Source organism: Chrysochloris asiatica, unplaced genomic scaffold (assembly GCF_000296735.1).
Source record: "Chrysochloris asiatica unplaced genomic scaffold, ChrAsi1.0 scaffold00121, whole genome shotgun sequence".
NCBI lineage: Eukaryota > Metazoa > Chordata > Mammalia > Afrosoricida > Chrysochloridae > Chrysochloris > Chrysochloris asiatica.
In genome coordinates this window covers 3,134,754-3,158,826 of record NW_006408639.1, presented here as the reverse complement: position 1 = coordinate 3,158,826, position 24,073 = coordinate 3,134,754, and the positions used below count along the sequence as shown (strand labels likewise).

Here is a 24,073-nt window from a genome sequence, read left to right as displayed (position 1 = left end):
CATGTTCACCCTGAACGATGGAATTGTTCAGAACAATGGGATCCTAACTTAGAAGGAAGTAAAGAGTAAGGTTCTAGGGTGATGCAAACAATTTGCACTCAACTATTAATGCTTAATAGTTAAGTAAAAGGTTGGAGTCCTGGTGTGGCACCATAGGAGAAGTACTGGACCACAAGGACAGTTTGATCTACAAAATCAGGGTTTTAAACTCACCAGTCACTCCTCAGAAACCAGATACAGGGTTGGTATAAGCTGGAACCAACTCATGGCACTTAGCAACAATAACAACAGTGAAAGCTAGGGTTTCTGGTTTGGCACTGTAGGTACTGGACCTCCAGGTCAGTTTGAATAGCCAGTTTAACATGTAAAACCCACCAGTCATTCCTCAGAACCCTCAACATGATGCCATTCAACAACAATAACAACCACACTGAAACGGTTTCAGTTGGAGCAGGTCTGCTCTGTAATACATAGGCTCAGGATGAGTCGGAATCTCCCTGATGCCAATGAGTCTGGATAGTAGGAAGGAAAATAGATGGAAAGAAAGGAAACTGAGCCAGAAAGCCCTGTGTGAAAATACTTCTCAGCCAGTGAAGTTTATTCCTGTTGTGTGCCTTTAAGTTGGTTTTGTGTGATGCTGTGCATAACAGAATGAAACATCGCCCAGCTATGCACCATCTTCACAATTGTTGTTATACTTGAACCCATTGTTTTTGGAAAGAGAAAAGAGCCAACTCATAAAACCGTTGTGAGTAATGAGTAGTGTGACCCACTGCACCGCCTACACCTTGTACATGATGGACACCTTTTACAGGATGGAGAAACCAAGTTCTCCTCTCCCTAAGGCCTATGAAAGTTCCACCTTTCTCAAGAAACATTCAGCCATCCAGCTCTGTGGAATGATCTAGGTACTATTCTATGTACTGATCTAGGTTCATGATGTCTGTGTCAAACTAGATGCCGTTGAGATCTGGCTCTTTCATTCGCAACTTCTGAGAACAACATCTGTGGGCCAATTTCCTTTTATATAAAAACAGTTGAATGATACTTTTTATAAAACATTCTCTAATGGGAGTTTTGTGGGAAATAAACTGGAGTCCTAGTGTGGCACTGTAGGATAAGCACCGAATTGCTAACCACAAGGTCGGCACTTTACACTCGTCAGTCCCTTCTTGGAAACCCTATTCTCAGGGTTGCTTGAGGTGGAATCTACTCTTCATTACTAATAACAACATCCTATAAACTGCAGGATGCTTTGCTGCGTCACTGCTTTGGCACTATGAAACCTATAACCAAAATGCAAAAAATATATATTCAGGGTAGTAAAACAAGGCTTTATAATCAGTTCTTGCTGAGGCCTAAAATTGATAACAAAGATATGAATCGGCATGTATTCTAAAGAAAGATATCAAATCATTTATGTGAAGCATTATCTAGGAAAACAATTAACAGCTGTGTGTCAACCATATATAAAGAACAAGTTGACAGGATTTAGGAGTAATGGTAACAAAACAGTTATTTTCTGCCTGTACTCTATGGAGTCTAACCCATCTGCAATAAAACAATTCCACAGTAATAAATCAGTTTCTAGTTCATCAAGTAATAATAAAAATGCTACTGACACACCATCAATAAACATTGAAGTTGTTTTTCTTATATTTTGGAATAAACTGTCTCGAGTTAGTCATATGATCTCACTTTTGTAGAAATAAGAAAAGTTTCTAATACCTATTTTAAATAATTCATCATCTGGAATCTGTTCATACCATGTATTTTTATATATTCTCAATAGTGATAAAAAAAATATCTTTATTTCTCAGTATTCTTGCTGGCCAGTCAAATCTTTTTCCTTCAATACAACTCAGTAGGATAAAAAATTACCTCCCACGTAATGACGAGTTCAGATCGACTTCCTCCACCTCCATTGATATTTGTTGGTGCCATGACTGGGACTAAAAACAACCAAGAGAAATATGGGATGACAATTATTAGGTACATCTTCATAGGGAAGAATTTTGTTTTAGATTTCACCTTTCAAAATCTCACAGAGGGGCATTAGGAGAGAGCCTTGCTTTTTTAATGAACATAAATTATGTTTACTCATATCCAAATTTCTAAGAGAGAGGATACGATTGTTTTTGATACATGAGCGCCCTGGCTCCAAAATTAATTAAAAATCGAGTAACATCATGTATTTGACATTATTATGCATCATCTACTAATTGGCAAAATGATGTTCCATTCAGATGGTACCAGTGACACTGCTGATTTAGTGCCTAATTATACAGTTGTGCTGTAAACAAGTTACTGAGACAGTGTATTAATTTTTTTAATAAACAAACTATTTTTTTCTTTTTGTTAATCATCAGAATATTTTAACTCATAAAAATGAATTTATAAAAATATAGGGAAAAGTAAATGAACTTCTTTTTAAATATCCATGTTTAACTCTTAAGTCTTTCAGAAAAGAACAAGCCTTCCTCTTGTTTAGAAAGTCAGTAAATTGTCTCTTATCAAGCTGTGGAGATTACATTTAAAGCTAGGATTCTAGGCCTTTGTAGAGAACTGTGTCAGACACTGATTGACTTTATAAATTAGAAAAAAATATGTCCTTCATATGTAATCTTGTGAGGACTAGGATAATCATTGTTGTTGTTGTTGTTAAGTGCTGTCGAGTCGGTTCCGACCCATAGCGACCTTGTACAGGGTTTCCGAGGGTGTAAATCTTTACAGGAGTAGAAAGCCTGATCTTTCTTACGTGGAGCAGCTGGTAGTTTCGAACAGCTGACCTTTAAGCTTTGCAGCTCGATTCGTAACCACTACGCTACCAGAATTTAAATCATAAAATTGATTACAATTGTGAGAATATGTGTGGAGGCTATTGTAGTGTATAATCAGTAAGGGATTATGCTTTACACATGTGAAAGCATTAAACATAGCTTTTCTTGACACCATGGTAAAGGTATCTTAATAATTGGGTAAATCTGCAGAATGTAGTTTTTTAAGTGAAGAGTTACATGATATTGTCTACATTACAGGGTATGTAAGGTGCAGGGAGAGCAGGGAGTAAGTGGGGACTGACAGGCAGGTATTACCATATGCGGTGATTAAATGTCCTTTACAAAATTGTATCCATCTAGAATCCATCCACAGAATCCAAACTACTTTTAAATTTTAATCCCAATTTATACAGGTGTATTAAGACTTTAAATGACATGCTGATGTTTGTCATTTCATAAGAGTCTATTACAACTCATAATGACCCTGTAAATCAGAGTAGAAAACTCTCATAGAGTTTGGTAGCCTGTAATTGTTACATGGAATGAGGGTACCATTGCTGATGCCAGCTGGATCTTGCCTGAAAGCAGAGAATACCAGAAACAAAGTTTTTGTTGTTGATTACTGCTGTCAAGTTGGTTCTGACTCACAGCAACTCAGTATAGGGTTTCCGAGGAGCAGCTGTTGGTGAGTTGAAACCATTGACATTCCAGTTCAGTCTGACCTTGTGGTCCTGCATGTATCCTACAGTACCGTACCAGTACTTTACTGACTGTACAAAGGCTTTCGTCTGTGTGGTTCATGACAAGCTATGCACAACGTTCCCAAGAATGGCTACTCCCGAACATTTAATTGTTCTCCTGAGGAACCTGCACATAGTCCAAAAGGCGGTTGTTCAAACAGGACAATGGGACACTAAGTGGATTAAAATCAGGAATGGTTTGTGCCAGGTTTTTGGGTTTGTTTTCTACCATACTTACTCAATCTGTGTGTTGAGCAAATAATTCACGAAGCTAGATTAGATGAAGAAGAACGTAGTGTTACGATTGGAAGAAGACTCATTAACAACCTGAGATATGCAGATGATACAACCTTACTTCCTGAAAGCGAAGAGGACTTAAAATACTGATAAGGATGAAAGACACAGCCTTCAGTGTGGGTTGCACCTCAATGGAAAGGGAAAAAAAAAAATCCTCACCACTGGACTGTATGTCTCATTCTGTTGTGCATAGGGTCGCTATGAATCAGAACTGACTCCACAGCACCTAACAATAACAACAGTCTTTACAAAAGGTGTCTTGGTGGCATGATGGTTAAATGCTAGGTGGCTAACAGATACCCATCTAGTGGAGAACTGATCTTATGTTTTGCTGTGGTAAAAATTCACCTAGGGACCCCTACAGAGCAGTTCCCCTGTGTACTCTAGGGCCACTGTGAGTCCTAACTGACTCAATGGTGCACTCACAGCTCTCTTTACAGCCACAGATATCAGATCTCTTCTTCATGGAGTGGTTGGAGAGGTTCAAATCATTGACTCTGAGGTTACCAGCTAAGTGTTTGTAAACTGATTTTTTTTTTTTTTAAATAATGGCATCTCTCAGATATTACCCATTTTCATGGTCAAATTTACCATAATTTTGCATTGCTTTTAATTTCATGATTTTAGCTTCATGATTTAGCCTAGAGAAATCCTATCTACACCCTATGAAGTAGTTCCGGTATGGCGCTGTGGGTTAATATGCTGCACTTCGAAGTCACTTTGAACGTAGGGTTGGTGGTTCAAGCTCACCAGCCTCTCCTTGGAAACCCTATACAGGATTGCTATGGGTCGGAATCAACGGCACTTCACAACAACAATAACAACACCCTATAAATCTCCAAATTAGTTTATAAAAAATAACATGAATTTGAGTGATTCTACTGACTTGCTTAAAGTATTGGACAGCATATAATGACACAATTTAATGACCTTTGAATAGTTTAGTCATATAAATTAAGTTACTTTAAAGTTCTGGTGTGACATTGTGGGCTAATGTGCTGGACTGCAAGGTTGGTTTGAACCACAAGATCAGTAGTTCAAGCTCACCAGATGCTCCTTGAAAACCCCATACAGGGTCACTTTGAGTCAGAACTGACTGAATGGCACTTAACAACATACTTCAATTTACAGTCTTGTTGTTGTTGTTGTTGTTAAGTGCCGTGGAGTCGGTTCCGACTCATAGCGACCCTGCACAGGGTTTCCAAGGCTGTAAATCTTTACGGGAGCAGAACGCCTCCTCTTTCTCCCGCGGAACCGCTGGTAGTTTCGAACTGCTGACCTTGCGGTTCACAGCCCGATTCGTAACCACTACGCTACCAGAGCTCCTTTCAATTTACAGTCTACACATTTTTAAATATTATGGGTAACAAAATGTTTCTTAAATTTTCAAATGATCTGCACATAAACCCTAAAACCATACTGAGAAGAATTTAGATTCCGGAACACAAGCAAGGTAGCACTTCATTATGATTTGGGACCTCAGGGAAATTGTGACAGTATCAGTACTCTTCATAACAATACTAATACAACAAAAATTTCAGTCGTTATAACACGATGATGACATAGAAACTTTATTCTAAAAAGACTTTAAAGTCAATCATGAACAAAGTTACCAAAATATAAGTCAGTTGCACACAGATAACATGAACTAAAGCTAAAATCCCGGGTCATGAGCCACATCCTGAAATCCTGATGTGATTGGTCCATAGTAAGTCCTATAAATCTCTCTATTTACATAGTTGTTGACGCCCCTCGAATGCTAGTTTACATTAGAGACACTGCTTTTTAAGACTGCTGGAGCATTAGTTGGTGCTGTTGTCAAGTGCTGTTGAGTCGATTCCGACCCATAGTGACCCTATATAGGGTTTCCAATTGAAATTGAATCTCAGCTGAATTGAAATCTCAGCTGTCAGAAATGTCACTAACATCCCTATTCGTTTTTCTCCTGTGTCAAATGATAGATCTACTTACTCTCAGCTCTCAAATTCTAGGATTATTTAATTTTATGGTATTGCTGCCAAATAACTGGTTCTAATTTCACAACATGAACGAATATGGAGGACATTATGTTGAGCTAAGTAAGTCAATCACAAAAGGACAAGCATTATATGAGATCACTGTTTTCATTTTAATTGCATCCAAATTCAATGCTCATAAAAGCAATACTCAAAAAATCAAATGGCATATTATGATGGTGAAATATGCTGCAGAAGACGTCTTTAATGTGTGAAAGAGCAAAGATTTCCATCTAGATCGATTGTAAAACATAAAGATAATGCTCTACATCCTAGTCTGGTGAGTGTCGTCTGGAGTCTTAAAAGCTTGCAAGTGACCATCTAAGAAGCAACTACTGGTCACTTTCTAACTGGAAAAAATAAGAATGAAGATGAACAAAGGTTGAAGGAAGCAATTAATCAGTCAAAAGGATTAATGACTTACATATGACCTACAGCCTCCTCAAACGTGAGACCAGAATTAGATTGTGCCTGGCTACCATTACTGACTGCTCTGAGCAAGACCACATTGGAAGGTCCTGAATCAAATGGGTAAGGAATACGAATGAATAAATGCATGAAAATTCAAAATATACAAAATGGACTCACAGATCTGAAAGAGACTAGAGGAGACTCTGAGATGATTGGCTTAAAGTTACCTTCCAATTGGAAGCTGAAAACACTTCCAGAGGCCACGTCAGTCAATCAAATAACAAACAGTAACAGCCATGAAGATTATGCTTCTTAGAGAGGTGTATAGACCAAAAAGACAGCTGGTTGTTGTTGTTCAGTCCAGTTGAGAAAGTTCCAACTCAAAGCAACACTGTAAAACGTTTTCAAAGAGTAGCTAGCGAGCTTGAAACACCAGCATTATGGTTCAAACTGACCTTGCAGTCCAGCACTTTAACCTGCAGTGCCACAACAGGACTTCTAAAAGGACAGCAGAGGCCCAAAAGGAAAGATGAGAAAAGAGGTTGGGTCAGGGAAACTGGACACATGGAAACAGAAAGAAAATAGGAAGAGTGTCGGCAGCTTGCTGAGAAAGTTGCAACCATTGCGTGTAACAATCTGTGTAAGAACTATGGAATGGAAAGCTAATTTGCTATGTGCATTTTCACCTAATGTGCACTAAAATGTTAGAAAAAAAATGTTGCTTTGTAGCTTCATCCCTACCCCCCACCACGCTAAAAATACTAATTCTGTGTTTAGTTTAAGACGTCCTGGTAGCGTAATGGATTATGAACTGAGCTGCTAACCTCAAGGTCAGCTGTTCGAATCTACCAGCCATTCCACAGGAGAAAGATGAGGTTTTCTGTTCCCATAAAGCTTTACAGCCTCAGAAATGCTCTATAGGGTTGCTCTGCATTGACATGGACTCTGTGGCACACAAATACCATGTTGAGTTTAGGAGTCCTAGGTGTCAAAAACGATTAACTGCCTAACTAATAACTCCTAATGTTTTAGTGGCGCTGTGGGCTAATGCATCAGACTGCAAAGTCTTTTGAACTACAAGTTCAGTGGTTCAAGCTCACCAACAGCTCCTTGGAAACCCTATACAGGGTTGCTATGGGTTGGAATTGACTCGACAGCACTTGACAACAACAACAATGTTTATTGGTACGAACTCACAGAGATGCCCTGGAAGTTAGGTGTGGCAGTCTATGTCAGAAAGATCACAGCCTTTAAAACCCAATGGAGCAGTTCTACTCTGCACGCATGGGGTCACCATACGTTGCAAGAGAATCAGAAGCAACTAACAAGCCTTAAAAGTGAGTTCCTGACGTCTGGTAGTTGCATACATTTTTATTGTGGTAGTGTGTATTTGACCAGCTAAATCATCAGCAATGAAGAGATCCTTCATTCGTGTGACTATAAAAGAATGTGAACTTTTCTAATAAATGTAGCAAGCAGATGAAATGTCACTCTGGGTGTGAAAGTTTAAGAGTGGAACAAAGAGGATCCACTGAAAAGAGCTTAAGAAGGCTGATTTCTGAGTCAGGTTCCGCTTGTGTTCTGCTGTTCAGTGAGTGAACAATTGCTGCTCAATTAGTACTTCTGGTAAATGACATTAGGATTTGCCTACTTTGCACTGGGAAGAATTTAGACTATTGCTTATGAAGCTGCAACTAGGTCATAGTGGAGAAATAGATGGAAATGCTGGATGACTGTTTTAACAATGTCTGGAGTCCTGGTGTGGTGCTGTGGGCTAATGTGTCAGACTGCAAAGCCGTTTGAACTGCAAGGTTGGTGGTTCAAGCTCACTAGTGGCTCCTTGGAAACCCTATATAGGGTCACTATAGGTTGGAATTGACTCGACAGCACTCAACAACAACAACAATTTAATGAAACATGCAGTAACTTCTTTTGTATCTGCAAATCTGCAGATTCTGTATTGGATTTTGGCTAGGAAATGATTGATGATGATTATATTTCATGGAGTTCATTCCAACTCATAGTGCCCCTATATAGGGTTTTCGAGGCTGCAAATATCTATGGGAACAGAATGCTCATCTTTCTCCCATGGAACAGGTGGTAGTTTTGAACTGCTGACCTTAAGGTGAGCAGCCTGACCCATAACCACTATGCTACCAGAGCTCTTTAATTGGCTAGGAAATAGAGGCGAGGAAAAGACAGATTCTGAACAACTCTTACTTTGAGATGGCCACTTCAGTGCAGTTATCTTTTACTGAACCTAATGATCTTGGAAAGCATAGCTTGCCTTGCACATATAAAAATCTAAAAATAAGAGTCACTGATTTACTGCCTCTGATTCCATGCCAGAAATGGAAGACGCATAAAAAGCCCATTTTACTTATTTTCTTCAAAAACAAAACAAAAAAAGCCATCAAGGATTTTCCACTGTTTTAGAAGATATTAACTCCTCACCTGATGCTTTGGTTCTTAACAATTCTGATGGTTTACTTGGTTCTCCAATCCCAATGCTGTTCCCAGCAACAACACGGAATTCATACTCCACCCAAGGGCTCAAACCAACCACTGTTGCATTGTATGTCTTACCATTGAGAATTTCTGGAACTGAAGAGAGTGGGATACTTAAGAAACCTTAATCGGCATTAGTCACAATCCATCAGTCACTCAAACAAACCAACCTATAATCTGTTTTAAAATATCCCAAAATACATGAATGACTTACCTGTAGAAACAGCCTGCCAACCCAAAGAAAAAGGTGTTCGAGTCTGAATAGTAAATATTTGAATGGGACTATTATTATCTGGGCCTGCTCTCCAGCTGAGTTGAGAAGTGCTACTGGAAATGTGCTCCACTCTCACATTCTCTGGGGGACCTGGGGGACCTTGAAAAAGATGTTTTATGATATTGGAGGTTATTAAATTCAGTGACTGGGGTAGGAATAGTTTATTTTATCTGAAAAAGAAAATATTGAACATAACATGTTCACAGCACATTGTTAGAGATAAAGTCCTATTAATTGAACTTACATGTAGAGAGATTCATTTAGAAATGTTTTCTTTGAAGATTAGAACATGCCAGTCATGAGTTGGTTTCATATCATGCAACAGGGAACTAACCTCACAAATTGAGAAACTTTCTTATATTGTTCTCTGAAAGTCTAATTCAATAAGTAATTGCAGCCAATATGGAGAACTATAGGAGCATGTGAATTCAGCCCTGGAATCCTGGTATGGCGCTGCAGGGTAATGCACTGGACCATAATGGCAGTTTGAACTGCAAGGTTGGCAGTACTAACCCACCAGCCCCACCTCAGAAACCCTATATAAGGTCACTATGAGTCCGAACCAACTCAATGGCACTTAACCACTGTGTATTTTAAAGATGCACCGGTGCTACTCTGAGTTAATTGTTGGGCTGTTAATTGGAAGTTAGTGGTCCAAACCCACCAGCTGCTCTGCCTCTGGGGAGAAAGATGAGACCATCTGTTTATATAGATGTACAGTCTTAGGAACCCTCTACAGGGTAGTTATTAATAGGAATCAACTAGATGGCAGTAGGTAGGAGGGTGTATTATAAATAGAAGGGAAGCCTAGGTTTTAGGTGTTGACATTGTCTACTGAAGCTGACCATGCTGTATAAACAGACACAAACTGCCCACATCTGTATCCATATCCACATTGCCCATTCCCTGGAGTTTTCAAGGTTAGGGAAAAAAAAAAAAAAAAATACATAGGCAAGGTTTTAATGTTATTTGCCTACCACAGTGTGGTCTCTGGAAGACCTAGCATTTAGATTCAGAAATGTTTACCTGTGATTAAACCATGCAATCACTTATAATAGCCATTTTAGCTTACCTCTAACAATGATATCAGCTACAGCAGATAAAATTTCTAGAGTTGTTTGCACTGTGCACATATATTTTCCTGAATGGTTTAACTGAATATTCCTTATCATCAAATCACCAACAGATTCCTAAAGATATTACGGTGAAAAGAGATAAAAACACAATCTCACTCAACAAGTCCCATATTAGAGCTAGATAAATATTAAATATAACCGAGATCTGAAATTAAAATAAATATTAGCGTATGGAAGTTTCTCATATTGATTCCCTTTACTGTCCCTTTTATAATAATTACAAATAAAACATAAACATTTCTATGAAAGACATAAAACAAAACAGATGCTGTTCCGAAAAAAGAGAAACTATTCATGCAAATAAACATGGGGAAAATAATTATGAAAGATGTTGGTTCATTTTATTAAGCACTTAAATATTTCAGCAACTTACTCCTCCAATCCTTTCAAAATGAGTAACTCCTTTTTTTAAGTCTATAATTTCTCCATTGAAAGACCAAAAAAATACAACTTCAACAGAGGGGTCACGAGACACCTGGCAGGGAAGGACTATACTCTCGCCGACTGTGACATCCATTTTGGTTGGAGGAATGGTAATTACAGTCCTCTCTGTGGAGAGAAAACAAAAATATTCAAGAAACTCTGATCAATTTAAGACTCAGAAGGATTTTGAATACTGCAAATGAAACTTGAAATTCTATTCAATATGAAAACTTTAAGATTCCTTTTTAAAAAATCTGTCTGCATTTTCTTTTATCATCAGTGCAGCGTATAACTTGTAATAAAATTAAGGGCAGAGTTTACTTAGACTTTATATAAGGATATCTAGTTTTCAGAATATCATGGACTTGTAAAGACAACATTCCATACACACAGACTGCACCATACTTTGTTGTTATTTGATATTTTAATATTACAGTCACAGTATTACATTTGACACACTGGAAACAGCTTCTATTGTTGATAAGTTCCATCGAGTCAGTTCTGTCTCATGGCACCCTGTATAGAGTGTCTTAGGTGAAGCTAGTGGGTTTGAACCATTGACCTTGCGGTTAGCAGTCCCATGATTATCCTAAGTGCCACACTGAGACAAACTCTGTTTTAAAGATAATAACAAAAATAATCTATGTTGTTGTTTTTAAGTGCTGTTAGGGCTCACAGCGGCCCACTTTCAAACACTAAGTATTTATAGGAGCAGACAGCCTCATCTCTCTCCCAGGGAGCAGATGGTGGTGAGCAGTCCAATGCTTATCCTACTTAGCCACAATGCTCACAATAACCTATGTAGTGAGTTATAATCATAGACTTATGTGCATATTTTAAAGAGTTAATACAGCATAGTTAATCAATTTTTGACACAGGTGTGACCATTTTCAATTAGTTGGCAGTGTGATATAAATAAGACAGATAAAAGATTCCTCATTTCTTAATCCAAATATTATACGATTAGGATTGCACATCCATCATAAAATCCCTTCCCATAGGAATATCGGTCTCATAGTCCATCCTGGTTGTAAAAGTTTTAGAAAGTCACTTAACAAAGTTTTGAAAGATGATTCCAAAAGTGATTTCGTTATATTAGAGTGTCATAGTTTGCTTATTAGGAATGACTGACAATGATAGGTTATATTTAATAACAAAATAGTTTTAATTCTAGAGGATTGAGAAATGACCAAAAATGTCACTTAGTGCTCATGAAGGAACTTGGATCATATATTTGGATTTAGATCAGTATTCTACAATAAATACACTATATTTTAAGAAATTTACAATCAGTAATGAGGGTTTTAGGCAGATTTTATAATGAAGAATTAGTGTGTGCTATGAAGTTTTAAAATACTGAAATGTGGATCCTGGATAGTAATTTTTTAAATATCTGAATTGCAAAATGTGAGACCAAAAGGTACCTTCTAAGTGAGGAGTAGGTATATTTCAAATTTGATAGACATTGGTGAAAATCAGGGAAATTCACAATGAGGTTGATTGACAAAATAGTTGAAACAATGAACTCAGACCTTTCAATGAAGACAGTGAAGATTGAGCAGTATTTTGTTTCATGACATATAAAGTCACCCTGAAAAGAAGCTGACTTTAGGACAGCCAGCAATAGCAATGGAGATGTGCATCATGCCCTTTTTAGAAATAAAATGCATAATTATATTTCCAACATTAAAAAAATTAGAATGGTTTCTTTAGTAAAGATTTGTAAATGGAAAATAGAAAGTAGTAATCCCTAGTCTTTAATTATATATATGAATAAAGTCATGAAAAATAAAAGCATGTATTTCTGAATATATGGGGGGAGAAATCAACTCTTAACCTACATCAGATAAAATGATTTTTATTTTCACTTTTAGAAATAGATTCCCCTTTTTTAAAAAATCAACATGTATACTTTTTATTCTAATCCTTCACAGGAAAAATTGTGAAGAATGACTGTTTAATAAAAGTCGATTCTTAATCCCATGCTTCCTTCACATGTGTTCTACAAAAAAAGGATAAATTATATCCAGGGATTTAACTAAATTCTTCAGAAATAGAGAAAATACATTCCTACGTGTAGTTGCTCTAAAAAAAAAAAGGCACCATTAATGTCTTGTTTACATTTATGAGAGGATGAGTCTGTTAATTGGCTGTTTATTGCCCTTATTTACAGTTTTAGATCATGCAATTAAAGTAATTTTCAAATATTAACAATGACAGCCATTCCTTCCATTTATGATACTGATATCACGCAGTAGCAACATTAAAAACAAGTTAGTCCATATAATACATAGCTCATGGGTGATGGTGCAGAGGTTATCATCTCCATAGGGAAAATGATGTATCAGTTTGCATCTGGAAAGATTTTAACTGTATGGAAAATGTATCAGGCAGTTCTACTGTGTCCCAGAGCATGGCTATGAGTTAGAATTGACTTGAAAGCAATGCATTTGGTATTGAGTTTCATGGACAAAACAGTAAGAATGACTAAAACTTCATTAATTAGAAATTTATAGAATTTATAATTTTTCACTGGTTCATTTATTCATTTATTAACTAACATTTATTGGAAATTTACCATATGTTCACTTCTCTGCTAATTATTAGATACATAATGGTATGGATGAATTTTAATAAAATAGGTAGAATGCCTGCCCTCATGGAGATGTTAGCCTCCTTATTACCTAATTAGCCTATCTGTAATGAAGCTTATAGTAATGAAGATAAAGTTATAACTGTAAGAAGTACCACATGTTAGAAATAAATGAACCAGGTACGATTGTTGTGGGTCAAACCCAGAGTGTGACCCTGTATTGGGTTTCCGAGGAGTAGTCATTTATCCTTTGGTCCTTCTCAGTGTCTTCCTTTGCCTCCGTCACACTGTGATGACTTTCCTATAGTGCCGTTCCCTTTACGAATTAATCTCTCTAGGAGTTTGTGAATTATGTATATCATTTCTTCCTGAGGTGCTTCAAAGAATTCTTGGCTGAAATCGTGTTTTTCTAAGTTGTTTGTTGGAAGGTGCCTTCCAGTCGGCTCCAGCTTTATGTACAACAGAACGAAGCATTGCCTTGTCCTGAGCAGTATTTCTATTGTTGTTGTGAAGTGCCAACTAGTTGGTTCTGACCCATAGCGACCGTGTATAGGGTTGCTAAGGAGCAGCTGGTGAGATTGAACCACCAACCTTGCATTTCAAATGGCTTTGCAGTCTGGTTCATTAACGCCCAGCACCATACCAGGACTCCAAGTAGAACCTGTAAATTCTATTTGTTTTTTTGTGTCAGTTCTTAACAACTGAATTGTTAAGATCTTTCCCATATAACCTGTATCTTCAGATGCATTGGCATAGGTTTGGCCTCTTATTTCACTGTAAGACCTGTCATGATACATTTCTTCTACTTTTCCCATTCTATTAATACTATTTTTGCATTATCTCTTTTTTTTCCAATCAGTCTTGGAAAAGTGTTATTCACTTTATATGTCTTTTTTTTGAAGATATTACTGGTAAGATTCTCAATCTTATGTACCACCTAAGCAATTATCCCCTATGGTATTTGTCACTTGTTGCTGTTAGGTGCCATCCAGTCAGTACCCACTCATAGCTACCCTATGCACAGTAGAACGAAACATTGTCTGATCCTGGGCCAACCTCTATTGTTGCCATGCTTGAGCCCACTGATGCTGCCACTTTGCCTTTCCATTTTGCTGGGGTTCTTCCTCTTTTTCTCTGACCCCCCACCTTATCAAACATGATATCCTTTTCCAGTGACTGGTCCCTCCTGACAATATGTCCGAAGTATGAGTGACAGAGTTTGGCCATCCTGGCCTCCAAGGAGCACTCTGGCTGTACTTCTTCCTACACAGATCTGTTGGTTCTTTTGGAAGCCCATGGCACTTTCAATATTCTCCTCCAACACCTTAACTCAAAAGCATCAATTCTCTTATGGTCTTCCTTATTCACTGCCCAGCTTTCGCATGTATATAAGGTTTTTGAAAAAACCATGGCTTGGGTCAGGCGCACCTTAGTCCTCAAACTGACATTTTTGCTCTTCAACATTTTAAAAAGGTCTTGTGCAGCAGATTTGCCTAATGCAATATGTCATTTAATTTCTTGACGACTGCTTCCATGAGTGTTGATAGTTGATCTAAGAAGAATGAAGTCCTTGACAGCTTCAATCTTTTCTCTTTTGATAAGAATGTTGTTTATTGGTCCAGTGGTGAGGATTTTTGTTTTCTTGACATTGAGACGTAATCTATACTGAAGGTTGTGTTCTTTGATCTTCATCATTAAATATTTAAGTCTTCTTCACTTTCAGCAATCAAGGTTGGATTATCTGCATGTTGCAAGTTGCTAATGAGTCTTCCTCCAATCCTGATGCCACGTTTTCCTTCATGTAACCCAGCTTCTTGGATTATTTGCTCAGCATACAGATTGAATAAGTATGGTGAAAGAAAACAACCTTGTCACACACCTTTCTTAATTTTAAATCATTCATTATTCCCATGTTCTGTTTGAACTCTACTGATTCAGTCTTTAGTGTTTAATGTATCAAATCTGTTCTTCAGGTGATCCCTAAATTCAAGGTCATATTTTGGCTCTTGTGGACTTGTTTTCATTTTCTTCAGCTTCAGTTGGAATTTGCATATGAGTAATTTATGGTCTTGTTGAACTGATAAAAGGAGCTTTACCATCATCTCTTTCTGCAGATGTAGTCAATTTGATTTCTATGTATTCCATTTGGCGAGGTCCATGTGTATAGTCATCTCTTATGCAGTCTAAAGAAGGTATTTGAAATGAACAAATCCTTGATTTTGCAGAATTCTATCATGTGTTCTCCAGTATCATTTCTATCACCAAGGCCATATTTTCCAACTACTGATCCTTCTTCTTTGCTCCCAACCTTTGCATTCTAGTCACCGGTAATAATCAATACATCTTGATTGCATGTTTGATCAATATCATATTGAAGATGTTGGTAGAAATTTTCTGTTTCATTCTCACTGGCTTTAGTGGCTGGTGTGTAAATTTAAATAATAGTGGTATTCACTGGTCTTCCCTGTAGGCACATGAATATTATCCTATCACAGACAGTGTTTTACTTCATTACTGATCTGGATATGTTCTTCTTGACAATGAATGCAACACCATTCCTCTTCAATTTTTCATTCTCAGCACAGTAAACCATGTGGTTCTCAGATTCAAAATGGCCAATACCAGTCCATTTCAGCTAACTAATGCCTAAGATATCTATGTTTATGCCTTCCATATCTTTTTTGACAATTTCTAATTCTCCTAGATTCATAATTCGCGCATTCCATGTTACAATGATTAATGGACATTTACAGCTGTTTCTCTTTATTTTGAGTTATGCCCCATTAGCAAATGAAGGTCCTGAGGGCTTTACTTCCCAGGCTTGACTACATTCACGCCATCACGGTCAACTCTACTTTGAGGAGGCAGCTCTTCCCCATTCACATTTTGAGTGCCTTCCAACCTGAGGGGCTCATTTTCTGGCACTATATCTGACAGTGTTTCTCTGCTAGTCATAAGGTTTTCCTTAACTAAATATTCATAAGTAGTTTGTCACTCCTTCTTCCTAGTCTGTCTTCATCTGGAAGCCAATCTGAAACCTGTTCACCATGGGTGACCCTGCTGGTATTTAAAATATTGGTGGCATAGCTTCCAGAATCACAGCAATGCATAAGCCACCACAGTACAAGAAACTGACAGATGTGTGGTGGTTATTTGTCACTTGTATCTTGTTATTTATTCAGTTTGCTGTCTCTTACTTCTTGAGACAAACACTTTAATCTTTGGTTTCTGAATCTTTATACTTTCCTATCTATACACATAATTCTATAAGTTTTTCTTTAAGCATATATATATTTTTTTACTTCCCTTAAATATTATTATCTAATGTTATCCATCCCCAATATTTCCTGAGCACCATTCTGATTTCTTTTTTTCATCAGCTGATTTTTCAAATGCATATTATTCAATTTGTTCTTTTTTTTTTCTCGAGTTTAGTTTTCGACAGTAATTTCTAGCTCTTTCACTATGGTTCAGAATATGGCTGATTTTGTTAATTTTCCCTTACTTTGCAATTGAACTGAATATGTATTATAAAATTTTACTTTCTGTATATTTCATTAGGTCAAGAATTTTTTAAATTTTTGAATCATTAACAGTACAGATGGTACTTACTGAGAAGATCATGTAAATATATCGCATAATTTGTGTAGCGTAGTGGTTATGAATCGGGCTGTGAACCTTAAGGTCAGTGGTTCGAAACTACCAGCCGCTCCGCGGGAGAAAGATGAGGCTTTCTACTCCCGTAAAGATTTACACCCTCGGAAATCCTGTACAGGGTCGCTATGGGTCGGAACCGACTCAATGGCACTTAACAACAACAACATGGTTATGTCAGGTTCTGGTATATTCCAAGTTTGAGCTTGTAAATAGGTATATATAAATTGAAGCTTTTTTTGTATCTTCTGTCAGAAGTTTTTTCTGGTATGAATTATCCTTCTCTATTTTTGGTGTCTCTTGCTCATAAAAATTTTTATTGTTAAGTGCTCACAATTCAATTCCAACTTAGAGAGACCCTGTATAGGGATTCTGAAGAGCAGATTGTGGGTTTGAACCATTGATCATGTGGTTAACAGTCCAGTGCTTATTCTAGCTTCGTACCAGCCTGACGCTAATGTGCTTACATCAAACTGTTTTTATAATTAATGTACACAGTACAGTTTTTTCTACAATTTTACTTTTAACTTGTATATACTTTATGTATGTCAATTATATGCAGTCTATCCCACTGCCGCTAAGTCAATTCTGACTATTGCAATCATCCATACATTCCTGGTGTGATGCTGTAGGATAAATACTGGACACTCACCACAAAGATAGCAATTTAAACCCACCAGCATTTCCTCAGAAACCCTATACAAAGTCGCTATGAGTTGGAATGGACTCGATGGCACTTACCAACTTTAACAACAAAAATAATCCTCTTTCAACCTTTTGAGGCATTAATGTTATCTTATTTAATCTTACATGTATTAAACTCTAGAAGATCCTACCCTTATTTATGTGCTTTGGTCTGGGATCATATTGCTGTATCTGAAGGAACTAAATTAGCATTTCTTTACTTTAGCAATTATGCTGATATATTCACTTGAGCTTTTTGTATCTGAAAGCATTTTTATTTTTCTTCATCTTTGTCCTTTTTTTTTTTTTTTTTGTATAGACTTCTGGATTGTTATTTTCTTTCATCCCTTTGAAACAGTTATCCCATAGTTTTCTGCATTTCATCATGTCTGTTGAAATATCAGTTGTCAGTAGTTACCATTATTCTTTTGGAATATAAATATAATGCATCTTTCCTTTTTGATACTTTTCCCTCTTTGATTTGATTATTATATTCTTAGTAAGGAGTCTTAGTGTGGTGATGTAGGGTAAGCACTAGACTGCTAACCACAAGGTCAGTGGTTCAAACTCACCAGCACACCTTGGAAACTTAATACACGTTCGTTATGAGTCAGAAACAACTTGACAACCACATCAGCAACAATTCTGAGTTAGCATTTCTTTGTACAGTTAGTTCCCAATATATGACATATTCAAATTATAAAGAACCACACTTACAACTATTTTTGTAAATATTATTGGAAGTATTATGCACTATTTCCTGTGTTGCAGCATGTAATTTGCTGATGTTAATCATCTCATATGTAATGTTTTCAACCCCCCCCTGCAAAAAAAATAAAGATCAGATTTATAAAGGTAATAATGAAAACTAAGTAGATAAACTTACATCATAATCAATTTATGATGTAATACTCATTGTAATGAATTGGGGACTGCCTCTATTTATTCAAATTGAAGTTCACAGAGTTTCCTAAATAGAATACCAACTATGACATTCAGTTTGTTTTTGTTTGTTGGTTTTTCAATCCTGGTAAATATTTCTTCAAATACTGCTTGCTTCTCTCTCTTCTCTTTTCCTCTTAGAACTCCAATATATATGTCAGAATGATTGTCCACATCGTATATGTTCTTCATGTTTTTTTTCTACATTTCTCATATTTTTTCTTCATGTTACAGCAGAAATGTTCCTATTCACATGTCTTCTACTTTTTCTATTATCTGTAACCTGGCAATAAATTAAATTAATGTGTTTTAAATTTTAGCTTTTGTATTTTCAGTTATAGATCTTCCAGTTGATTTTAATAGATATTATTTGTCTTTTGGTAGTCACAATCTTATCATCAATTTTCTCAAATGTTTTTCTCACATTCTCACATTGTTTATGATGATCTTAAACTCCTAAACACTGTGAGCTCTTTATTTTTGGCTTTAGTCTTTTAGTGCTAGCCTCAGCCTTCCTGGTAAGTTGTTTTTTGTTATGTTTTGTTTTGTTTTTTGTTTTTAATGACAGACACTGCAATGTTTCTAACCCATCAACGAGGGAAGTAACAATGTGTGTATTGTCATCAGAAAGATTTGGTAAAGAGAACAATGGATAGTTAAGGGAAAGAAAGTGAGAATTGCTGGATACTATGTCTCAAGTAAATTCAAAGGAATTAGACCTAGAACAGAAATGGATCAGTCTTCCAAACTGTCCTTTCTTAGTCATTTAGCATATTTTATTTAAGCCCTAACTAACTGAAGCCTGATATTTAAAAAATATTAGTGGGAAAGTGATTTCACAGTAAAAAGTAGGATGTGTTATATGCTGATACAAAGGATTGATTAGTGTGTAGTTGTCATTAGGTGCCATTGAGTCAGTTTTGATGCATAGTGACTTTATGCACAACAGAACAAAACACTACCCAGCACTACACCAGCCTCACAATTCTTATTATGATTGAACTCAGCATACAGATGGAATAAATGCGGTGGAATTTATAACCTTCCTGATTAAACCATGAGGGAAGTATTCCATTGATCTGCTTGAATGATTGTGTGTTGGTCTATGTACACTTTCTTCATGAATACATAAATAATAATTCTAGAATACCGGTTCTTCACAATTGTTTCCATTTGTCATGATCCACAGAGTTGGAAGCCTTGTATATGAAATAAAGCACAAATAGATATCTTTCTGATGTTCTCTGCTTTCAGCAAAGATCAGTCTCATATCAGCAATACTATCTGTACTTCTTCAACCTCTTCTCCATCACTCATCTGCCAGTTTATTGTACGGTGATGCTTGAGTGATTCTGTGACATTGGAAGCTATGTAACTGGTATTTGAAATACTAGTAGGGTCACCCATTGTTTCAGCTGAGCTTCCAGACTACACTAGACAAGGACGAAGAAGAGGTGGACTACTTCTGAGTGTTTAGCCACTGTAAACTTTATGAATAACAGCTGAACACCGTCAGAAATAGTAGAAAAGGAAAATATGAATACCATCAGAACGTTGCCAAATAGAGTACTAAAAGATGAGCCTCTCATGTTGGAAGATTCTCCAAATGCAATTGGGCAACAACTGCCTCTTCAAAATAGAGATGACCGTGGTGACATAAATGGAGTAAAGCTTTAGGGATTTTATTTGTTGTTGGGTCAACTCAAAATGAAGAGAAACAGCTGTGAATATCCATTAATAATCAGAACATGAAATGTACGAAGTGTGAATCTAGGAAAATGCAAGTAGTCATAAATGAAGTGGCAATCTTAAAAGACTGAAATCTTATGCATTAATGAGTGAGCTAAAATGGACTGGTGTTGACCATTTTGAATCTGAAAGTCAGATGGTTTATTATGCTGGGAATGCCAAATTCAAGAGGGATGTCATAGCATTCATCATTAAAAAGAACACTTAACCATCTATCTTGTACAACACTGTTTGTGATAGGATAATACCCATATGCATGCACCGAAGACGGGTTAATGCCATTATTATTTAAATATATGCACGAACAACAACAGCCAGTGATGATGAAATCGAGGAATTCTACCAAATTATTATGTGCGAAATTGATTAAACACACACCTCTTCTGAATCTGGCTTAAATTTATGGAAGATCTCTGTAGATGTACAATTGCAACCATTCTTTAATTAGCTTCTAAAAATTTTACTTACATGTAATAATAATGATTGATGATTTCCACATTCTGTTGGGGGACCTCTCTTTGGAATGGGCACAAATATGAGTCATTTCCAATCAGTTGGCCAGGTTTTCATATTTCTTAATATAGTTGAGTGAGCACCTCCAGTGCTGCATCAGTTTGCTGAAAGATTTCTTATATTCCATCCATTCTGGGAGCCTTTTTCTTCACTAATGTTTTCAGTGCTTGGACTTTTTCCTTCTGTACCATTGGTTCTTGGTCATATGCCTCCTCTTGAAATGGTTGAACAGTGGCCGTTTCTTTTTGGTACAGTCAATTTGTGCATCACTTGCATCTTCCTTTGATGCTGTCTGCATCATTCAACATTTTGCCCTTGTTGTTAAGTGCCATTGAGTCAGTAATGACTCATAGCCACCCTGTTAAGGGTTTTTGATGAGCAGCTGTTATGTTTGAACTGCCGACCTTATGGTTTTTCTATACTGCTTTTTTCTACAGTGCCACGCCAGTAGGCCATGTGGCTAATTTGTTGTTAAGTGCCATTGACTTCTGACTCATAGTGACCCTGTATAGGGTCTCTGAAGAGTAACTGGTGGGTCTGAACTGCCAACGTTGTGGCTGAAACTGACATTACTGTCAATATTAAAAGTTGAAGTTTGAGTTTTTTCTTCAGTTCCTTCCTTTAATTTGAGAATGCTGAGTATGTTCTTCCTATTTGGTTTTCTAATTCTAGGTCTTCGCACATTTCATTACAATGTTTGACATTGATTTCTTGATTTGTCCTTTGAAATTTTCTGTTCTGAAAAATTTTACCTCCTCATTTCTTCCATTCACTTTAGCTTTTCTACACTCTAGAGAAAGTTTCAGAGTCTCTTCTGACATCCATTTTTGTCTTTCCATACTTTACTGTATTTATTGACCTTTTTCTTTCTTCCTGTATGATGGCCTTGATGTCACCCGACAACTCTTCTAGTCTTTGACCGTTAGTGTCTACTGTATCAGATCTGTTGTTGAGATTGTATTTTCTACCATGTGGGATATATTCAAGTTCATATTTTGGCCCTCAGTAGTCTTGTTTTCTTCAGCTACAACTGAACTTGATTATGAGCAATGAATGTCCTTTTCCAGCCTGACCATGGCCTTGCTTTGGTTTATGATTTGTAGCTTTTTCACCATCTCTTTTCACAGATGTAGTCAATTTGATTTATGTGTATTCCATCTGGTGAGGTCGATGTAGGCTTTTATATTGTTTAAAAAAGGTATTTGTAATGAATAAGCCATTGGTCAAGAAAATGTCACTAAATTGCTTTTAGGACATAATTCATCAAGACAAATGAAGAAAAGAGAAGACAGTTTAAAAATTGGAATGAATTGAAATGAGATTTAATGAAAATCTTACTACTTAACTAGTAGTAGGAAAGCTAAGACTTAAACTTGATGATTGTGTCAAATGACATTTTGTGATTTACAAAGTGGAAGCTCTACGATCTTCACATTTCTTCCACATTTCAGCAGAAAACCAGGGGAATATTCTCCAAATAGGATATGAAACAAAGAGTCTAGTCTTTGTTCTAGTCACTAAGCACAGTTGATATTTGAGGAATATAGTAAAAGCTGGGAAAATTAGGAAAGTATTTACATAGTGCTGAGATTTCTATCCTGTGACTCTATTTGACTTTGAGATTGCTGGCTACTAGGCCTTTAGTCTTCAGACAGGAAACTGGGATACACTTCAAGTTACCTGGTGAATGTAAAGGAGAAAATCTTAGCAGTGTCACTGTGAAGGTTCCAAGTGTACAATCCAGCCAGATCAGCTTAAAGTAAAGCCCATCAAGTCATTAATTGCTGAAACTTGATCATAATTTTCAATAAAATTTTTAGTGCATTTACTCTTAAACATTAGGGGAAAAAAAAAAGATTCACAGGGCATTTTGGTAAACTTTATATAAATAAAGGATAAGTATTAACACAATTAGGGCTCAGTTTGAAACATTTCAAGTGCTGGTATACTAACTGGTTCAAAACCGCCATCACAGGAGAAAGATGTTTCCATAAATATCTAGTCTTCTAAACCCTATGGAAAGAAGTCCTGGTAGTTCTGTTGGATAAGCATTGGACTTCTAACTACAAGGTCAACAGTTCAAACCCACCAGCTGCTCTGTGGGGGAAAGATGAGGCTGTCTGTTTCCATAAAGACTACATTCTCAGAAACCCTCTAGAGAATCACCGTAAGTTGTAATTGACTCGATGGCACTGAGTTTAGTTTTATTCTGTCATATGGAATCAACTAGACTCCAGAGCATATAAGACCTGTCACCACCACCACACAGCAGTGGTTTATTTGGTTTTTCTTTTTTGTTTTGTTGAGATTTTTACATAACACAAAGAAGAAAGCAGTTAAGAACATAAAGAAAAAAATAGAACTTAAAAAATATCAGCAATACTGAGAAATTTTTTTTTAAGTATGATAAATTATTATAATGATTAAAAACTAAAAAACAAAGCAAAAGACACTAAGGAAGAAGTAGCAGAAAATAGAAATAAAACATATTATGTGAGAGATAAAACTAAAAAAATTCCCAGATAATAGAGCAACAAAAGCTATGAAATGTACATTACCAAAATAACCCATATCTACTGTGGCACTGTGGGTTAATGCACCAGACTGCAAAGCCATTGGAACTGCAAGGTCAGTGGTTCAAGCTCACCAGCTGCTCCTCAGAGAACTGATACAGGGTCGCTATGGGTCAGAACCTACTCGATGTCACTTAACAACAACAGCAACTGTGGCACTGTGGGCTAATGCGCCAGACTGCAAAGCCATTGGAACTGCAAGGTTGGAGGGTCAAGCTCACCAGCTGCTCCTTGGAAACCCTATACAGGTTCGCTATGGGTCGGAATTGACTCCATGGCATATAACAATAATAACTGTTGTCAAGTTGATGCACCGCCTACTCAAATCACCTCTATTGAACAGAGTAGAGGTGCCCCACAGAGAATGAGAAGCTGTAAATCTTCATGGAAGTAAAGTACCTTATCTTTTTCCCAAAGTATAGTTGGTGGGTTCAAATTGCCAGCCTTTTGGTTAATAGCCCAACACTTAACCTGCTAACCCAAGGTTGCAAAAGTGGATGTTGTTGTTGGTATGTGCCATGTAGTCACTTCTGACTCATAACGACCCTGTACAGGGTGTCTGAGGCTGTAAATCTTTACTGGAACAGAAAGCTTCATCTTTCTCCCATGGAACAGCTGGTAGTTTCGAACTGCTGACCATGAGATGAGCAGCCCGATTTATAACCACTACGTAAAAGTGGATAGTGTTGTTGTTGTTGTTAAGTGCTGTCGAGTCGGTTCCGACCCATAGCGACCCTGTACAGGGTTTCTGAGGGTGTAAATCTTTACGGGAGTAGAAAGC

At 36.9% G+C, this 24,073-nt stretch overlaps 1 protein-coding gene across 3 annotated transcripts in view; it reads right to left on the bottom strand.

Annotated features, from left to right (window-relative positions):
* CNTN6 (contactin 6) overlaps positions 1–24,073 on the bottom strand; it is a 606,070-nt gene that overhangs the window by 27,035 nt on the left and 554,962 nt on the right. For all 3 annotated transcript variants that reach the window (XM_006868658.1, XM_006868659.1, XM_006868660.1), the window contains 5 exons: positions 10,535–10,710; positions 10,098–10,215; positions 8,966–9,124; positions 8,698–8,847; positions 1,882–1,952 (listed from right to left, as the gene is read on the bottom strand). In XM_006868658.1, the coding sequence (XP_006868720.1) occupies positions 1,882–1,952; positions 8,698–8,847; positions 8,966–9,124; positions 10,098–10,215; positions 10,535–10,710 (674 nt within the window). The remainder of the gene's footprint in view (positions 1–1,881; positions 1,953–8,697; positions 8,848–8,965; positions 9,125–10,097; positions 10,216–10,534; positions 10,711–24,073) is intronic.